The sequence below is a fragment of the Adelges cooleyi genome, unplaced genomic scaffold, assembly GCF_023614345.1.
Source record: "Adelges cooleyi isolate 19-005CV unplaced genomic scaffold, UGA_ACOO_1.1 ACOO_flye_CR_arks_rails_tigmint_CR_PRNA_23, whole genome shotgun sequence".
In the NCBI taxonomy this organism is placed as follows: domain Eukaryota; kingdom Metazoa; phylum Arthropoda; class Insecta; order Hemiptera; family Adelgidae; genus Adelges; species Adelges cooleyi.
Window position 1 is genome coordinate 17,761,787 of NW_026095893.1, and position 7,254 is coordinate 17,769,040.

Here is a 7,254-nt window from a genome sequence, read left to right on the forward strand (position 1 = left end):
TTCTTATCAAAATTCCACAAAGTGCTTATGCAATTTTATTTCCACTCAAAATACCAAAAGTTGTTAATTATTTCTCATTGTAAAAATCACTAATATTTCTCTCTTCTTTTTTTTATACCTAATAATCTGATACTCGTGAATTCCGTGTTCCACTGAGTAGTTTTCTATTGCAATCTTTGTGGTGTCGCGCCCAAACAGATAGAAGACCAACGGCAGTGCTGGCGGCTTTAATTTTGCAATGTAAGGCCTTGATAATCGGTGAGCTTAATAAAATGTTGTGGTGTAAGCGATTAAAGCCGTGAAACCGAGACAAGGGATACGAGGCTGACAGACGATGGCATATTGGAAAGGTTTAGAGGAAACACGGACCATTTGCCTCTTTTGTAAACGATTCTATGGCAGAATTGAAGAATGTTTTAACAAGGTGCGAAAAGTCCATGTGGATCACTGAAAGATAAAGTTGAGCTAACAATGTATCAATTCATTTTTAGTGATCTCAGTGTTACCTGGGACCCAAGCAAACTCAACTTCTAGATGAGAACAGGAAATACGAGATTTAGAGCTAAATGCAGAAATGGATTTAGCTTTTTTTTTTTAAATGATATCAGAAAGGAACTCATATTTCTCGAAATGCGTTTTCAAACGATAGAAAATTAAATATCATATATATTGACTTTTAGGTAGTAGATATGCTTCGTGTGAGTTACGTTGGTAGCAGCGATTTTTGCATTAGATTTCCGAGCATTATTAAAACATTGAACAAATAATAAAATAGTGTGAAAGCAATTTCGCACACAACTTGACGTATACAGTACAATGTAAATATGTAATAATTTAAAAAAAAAAAAAGTTGTGTAAACAATTAAACACTGTAAAACCCCTACAAAATAATTTAGACTTTACTGTTTCGTTCGACATAAAAGGCCATACACAAGTCTTAAAAAAATCACTTCAACAAATTATCTATCACTTCGATAATAACTGAACTGAAAGTAATACTTGCCGACTACTTTGATAGTAAGTACATTTTTTATACATTTTATTAAATGATAGAAATTAGATTTTTTTTGTTTTTATGTAATTGCGCAAGATAAATTTTTAACCGACACTCAATATTCAGTTTTGATAAATTGCCAGTTTTTTTTTATTACAGAAATTGTACACGTAATGTAGTTACAGTATAAACTATTTCTTAGCAATAAAAAAAAAAAAAAATTAACTCTTCTAAAAAAATTAAAGACTTCATAATATCAACACGTCATTTTTTAACATTATTAAAAAAACTGATGTGGCAATATTTTTAGGTACATTCATTTATTCAGTAAGAACCCATTTTTTTAAGAATTCTCTTTTAGACATAGTTTTTTTTTAATTCAGAACTAAAAATTACACATGGTTCAAATACAAAAAACAAATATACTTTTCTTAGAAGTATTTTTACCAAAGCATTTTTTTTTAAACTATAATATAATAACAATAAAATTAGCAAACCAAAATATATTTTAAAATGATAAAGTCAAATTTTATGTTTTGTGAATAATGCGTCCAATCATTTATTGAGGCATCTAACCAAAAAACCAATAAATAACTAATATCTTAACCAAATTGTATAAGCGCCACTAGTAAATTAATTCAATATTATAATTGCATATTATTTTAAGAAGACTGTTTTTCCATTTATACCATTGTAATAACTAAACAAAAAACATTTTTTTACGTGTCCCTGCGACACGGACTACAAATTTTTTTTTTTTGTTATTTCCTGAACAAAAATTATACTGTAAGTAGAAATGCCATTTTTTTTATAATATAACGTCCAAAGGAAATTGTCTGTTCATAAGTTAAAATATTTTTGAAAAAAAAAACCAACAAAAATATTATAGATAGGAAATGTTTGGCTACAAATATTATGAATTTTTTTTGAGAAAAAATTTAACGTGTATCTTTTTTTCATTAATTTTTTTTAAAGTGAACAGCAAACCAGACAGCGTCTAGTAAAAAATTATGGTTTTTACAAAAGTCTGGGAAAAACCATTTTTTTCATGATTATATAACTATATGAAAACTAGCGAACTCTTTAATGCAGCCGCGCGACGTCGATTCTAAACAATATTACAAAACTATATAAATATTGTGATAAATCATTAGACATTATAGTCAAAACAATTATTACAATACTAATATTTTCCCCAAAATTTATAGGCGCTTAATTTTAATGATTTCGATACTAACAGTAGGAAGGTTTTTATTATTTATTACCAGAGGGATAAATAAAAAATTGAGTACATAATGACTATTATTTCTGAAATATACCTTATGTTAGAACGATCACCTCGTATACATAAAGAAATATATTAAACAAATAAAAACGGCACGTGTACTGGCAGTGTGCGTGGATGAAGTGATATATAGATTTCGGAATTGGTAGAGTTAATGTTTGTTCACGAGGAATACAAATATTCATAAAATCAACTTAAAATCAAACCTTTTTTTTTTTTTTGGTTTTGAACTACTGGTACGATTTTCACTTTTATGCCCGTTTTTAATATTACAATAAAGTTATTAGGTGACACGAATTGGAACTCAGATTTATTGAAGCATATTGAAATCAGTTTAAACGCTTGTTTACTCTTCTATGTTGATACAATTAATCATATTTTATTGATTAAGTAGGTTATTTCAATTAATATATTTAACCACATTTAATCTTATACTAGCTGCCCGTGTACCCGGCTGATAGTCTGTAAATGTAATAATAATATATTTGTGATTATCACAACAAATCAATTTACAACGATAAAAAGAAACTCCAAAAATCCTAACCTAAAATATTTCATAGTATTTAATCACGGACATAATCGGTATGATTTACTTTCACGACGGTCAATTTTTGTTTAACTTCAAAAAATGTAACGTTTATTATCATTTACAGGTAAAAATGAAACTCTTACGTTTACTAATATTATTCGGCTTGATAAGTGTTTTGGTAGCTTGTGATCGAAGTAATTATTTCATTTGTTCATTCGTACTTAGCGAGGTAGTAGGAATTTGTAAAAAATACTGAACATTTAACTTGTTTTTATAGAGGAATATTACAGCGTAGTCATAAATACAAGTCAGTAAAAAGTTGTTTTCATACAAAATAATTTTTTAAGTTTCACTATGTTTATAATATAATTTGTTACAGGTAGGCAAATGGAATCTTTAGATGAAGGTAACACATAGTCCAATCATGATCTATAACCTCCTTGCAATTTACGATGATAGTATAGTCTTAACTTTTATGTTCTGGCCAAACATTTGCACAACGACAACAATTAATTTGATATTGGTAACTTTAAGAGCTTGTTGTGAATAGGAAAATTAAAAAATTCCATACACTACTAGTGAGAATATTTATTTTAAGATACTAAACACACAGGTAGATCATATTTCAAACCAATGAGTTGTACTGATATGAATTTGACTCAGGCCTGTGGTTTACATCTTATAAACATTTAGTTTTCGATTTCCTCCTAAAATAATATAAAAAATAAAATGTTGGTTCTAAGCTCGCTAGATTGAGCTAGGTACTCAAAAAGATACAAAATATGGATTAAAAAGGCCAAAACAATTATTTAAGTTGTTCGCAATTAAAAAAATATATCAGGTATCTAAAACCGATAGACAGATTTGTTATTTAGGGTCTTATTAAAATAACTTTGCTCTGATATAGTTTATTCACTACTGAGCATTAACATTGTATATTACAAAATCATTTCCCCGCCCCCCCCCTTAAATTGACATACTTTTAATAAAAACAATTTTAAAAAATTCTCAAAAAATTAAAAATCCAGACTTAATTAGGCCTCTTGTAGGTATAGACAGCAGTTACTTGATAGATAGCAGTTGATTGCCCGTAAGTTGTCTAAAGATTTTTTCGCTGTGAAGGGTTTTTTAAAAATATTATATTATTTTATTTCCTTACTATAATTAACAATAAGTACTGCTTACATTTTTTTTCATCTCTTACCATTATTTGTTTATACTAGAACAAATGGATAAAGTCATGTTGGCGTTTGCTAAAAAAAAATATCCAATTGGTAAGTACAACTAAAAGAAAAGATGGTCTATACGATTTGGTAATTACAATACTATAATTAGACAGTGGTTAGTGGTTAACCCTGAGGGGTGTGACACTGTAGAACTAAATCAGCTATCTGTCCGTCTCCATACATAATTATATTACATCATATTAACTATAATGAAATGTTAAACTAAATTATAAATTAATAATAATACTTATTATTTTTAAATATTAGTATTAGTTATAAATAACCATTTAGGTATTTTATTACTATATTCTCGAATTAATTAAATACAATTAGATCCTAAGCACATTTTTCCGAAATAATTAGACATGTCCATTTTCTACTTGTCTTCTTCTCAAATGTATCAATTAAATAAAAATAAAAATTAATTAATGCGTTTATGTTATTTTAAATACAGAGGATTTTTTTTATATGTTTATTTCCATACCGGGTAATGACTTTTTTTAAATATCATATTGATTTTTATATTGTCATAATGTATAAAATGAATTTTGTTATTTCAGAATGGCGACCCTATAGCCCACCAAGTATTCAAATTTACATATTTTATTTTTATATTACTTTATACAGAGTATCATCGTTAATTATTTATAAACGAATGTTGTGAATGATCATATACATACGTATTGATTTCTGTTTTACAAAATTATATACAGTACATTTTATTTTGTTTGGAATTTCAGTAAAGATGCAAGTCCAGCGTCAATTGCAAAAATTAATTGAGGATGCGACAGGTGATTTTTTAAATAGTTTTTTTTAATCAAACAATAAATAAATTTAGTTTTTATATAGTTCTAAATAAAAACGATAACTAATCTCTTAAAGTTTAATTTTATAATTCTAAATGTTTTTGTTTAAAACTTCAATGGTCTTTTAAAACATAGTCCTAATCAATCTAGTTCATTAATATGTTTTTAATCATGGCTACCAGAAGTTTTAAATTAATTAACTGTTTTATACTGATTAAGTCTTGAAATATTCTCAACCTCAAGATTACTCATATAAATAAGATATTGAGTACAAAATTATTTTTTTAAACGTTTAATTATTTGATATTAAAATTACAGATATCGAAGCACCTGATGTAGCCAAAGGTAATTACAATCATATACTCATTTTTCAATGGTCTGGTTAAATGGCCTGGTAAACCGCTAACGTAAAAGTGGCTTAACAAGAGGTTTAAAAGGTTAGGTTAGGTTAGGTTGTTTATGTTATTTAAGTTGAAAAAAACAATACAGTGCAGTTGAGCTATAGTCGGTCCAAGGAAATTATTAGAAATATCCATGTATTCCAATGCTGATCAATTAATTTATTATTATATATTTTTAAAATTATTTGTTATTAAGATTTGTATGGTCCAAACTGTAAGTTGTCAGAATATGAAGCTATAAGAAAAAGATTGGTAACAAGTGATCTTATAAGAAAATTAATCAAAACCGAAATGGGTAAATATACATATTGAATTAACTATACTGGTATTATTAACTTAAAACAATATATTTTTAGTAATTATATTTAAATAATAATAACAATACAAAAATAAAAAACAATAGATTATTAACTTACAGACAATTATTCTTACCAAAGTAACATAGTAATTTAGGTATAAACAAAAAAATAAATTAGAGCTATAGAAACACAACATTGGTATTTGACTAAAGGTACTCTTTTGCTAAGATTTATTAGTAACATTATGATTAGACTAAGTCTTTTTTGAGTTTAATTTGTGTTTAATTGTTGTATTTGGACTCAATTGGTTTAAACAAAATTTTTTAACCAACTAGTTTTTAACAATTACCTAAGAGTTTTAACTAAAGTAGTACATATAGTACATTCGTACGTATAAAATTCCTCGTAAATCACGAAAAAATACTTATCTTATAAATAAGACAATCCACAACAGAGTTTTATTGATGACGGTAAGTGTTTGATTTCCAACAACAATGTTGAGTTAATTATAAAAAAATTATCTAATTAACAATTTTTTTTTTCTGAATTAAGTTTTTTAGAATTTTGATAAATATTAAGTTAGGCTAGGGTGTGCATCCGTGTTCTCTTTATTTAAAAAATGTAATGACTGAGAGTAACACAATGCATACAACTATATGTGCAATACGGACACTCTGTGTATTGTATTATTTTCCAATGATTTGTTATACATCTAAATTATATAAATTAAATTACAGATTATATAATCTGTATATATGTTGTCTTGCAAATAAAGAAAAGTAGTAGCAAAAAAGCTAAATCTGGTATTTCTTTTTTTAGATAAAGATGAAACCTCATTAAGGCATATACGATATTTCTCGGAAGTTCCATATACGTGTCGCCTAATAGCAATGAGCAAAACTCTTAAAAATCCAAATAATATTATAGTAGAAGATAATATTATTAAGGTCGGCGACATCCATATTTGTCAACTAAAAGATTCAGAAGGGAATCTTATCAGATACAGAAGTGTAACAGGCACTATTTGGAGAGATAACCCTGATGGGACTAATATAGATGTGACACTAGATTCTGAATTAGATTAATTTGGAACAGCAGCTATAAGAATATATTTTTTTACAACACTATTGGTATTACATTTAAATATTTTTTGTATACTACACTAATATTCACGTTGTCGATAAATGTAATGTACTCAATAATAAAGAGTTTCAATCACTACTACAAACACTTTTGTTGCTTTTGTTTTATATTGTAATTTAATAATTGTTTAAATACAATGTGATAATTTTATGGTGAACCACTCAATAACTCATAGTGTTAAATAAGATTTTTTTTTTCATATTGTTTTTATACAATGATCTCAATTTTGTTCTTACCCCCCTACCAACTTAGAGTTTTTTGATAGCAACTTTCAAAACATAAACGGTAACGCATTTATTTCATTACCCTTTTTAAATTGATAATAATGTACTGTACATTTTGATTAATAGATAACCAGATTTGAACAACTATTTTCAACCCTTTCGATTGTGAGATTTTTTTGTCGAAAAAAAAATCAACAATTTTTGTACGTATCGGACTGATATTGATTTTCAATACAGCTGTGTCAATTTTTTCATGATCAATCTATCTACTAGAACTTGTGTTTAAAGACATTTTTAATAATGATAGTAGGTTGTTGATATTTTATTCGATTTTTAAAGTTAAATCC

At 26.7% G+C, this 7,254-nt stretch overlaps 1 protein-coding gene across 2 annotated transcripts; it reads left to right on the top strand.

Moving 5' to 3' along the window:
- Window positions 1-886: 886 nt before the first annotated feature.
- Window positions 887-6,768, top strand: LOC126835169 (uncharacterized). 2 transcript variants are annotated; one of them, XM_050567489.1, is made up of 11 exons: window positions 887-1,017; window positions 2,933-3,002; window positions 3,086-3,115; window positions 3,188-3,214; window positions 4,032-4,082; window positions 4,489-4,521; window positions 4,595-4,618; window positions 4,775-4,825; window positions 5,159-5,185; window positions 5,438-5,536; window positions 6,360-6,768. In XM_050567489.1, the coding sequence occupies exons 2-11, from the start codon at window positions 2,939-2,941 to the stop codon at window positions 6,623-6,625; spliced, it is 672 nt and encodes a 223-aa protein (XP_050423446.1). In that variant the 5' UTR covers window positions 887-1,017; window positions 2,933-2,938; the 3' UTR covers window positions 6,626-6,768. The 2 variants fall into 2 exon arrangements, with proteins under 2 accessions (XP_050423446.1, XP_050423447.1); XM_050567490.1 differs by lacking the exons at window positions 4,489-4,521; window positions 4,595-4,618.
- The last annotated feature ends 486 nt before the right edge of the window (window positions 6,769-7,254 follow it).

What these genes read in the sequence shown, in the direction of transcription:
- LOC126835169 (XM_050567489.1), top strand. Translation starts at nt 2,939, where the DNA reads ATGAAACTCTTACGTTTACTAATATTATTCGGCTTGATAAGTGTTTTG. An exon ending in GCGACCCTATAGCCCACCAA is followed by an intron (nt 4,619 to 4,774) that starts GTATTCAAATTT and finishes TTGGAATTTCAG; the next exon opens with TAAAGATGCAAGTCCAGCGT. An exon ending in ATTAATCAAAACCGAAATGG is followed by an intron (nt 5,537 to 6,359) that starts GTAAATATACAT and finishes TTCTTTTTTTAG; the next exon opens with ATAAAGATGAAACCTCATTA.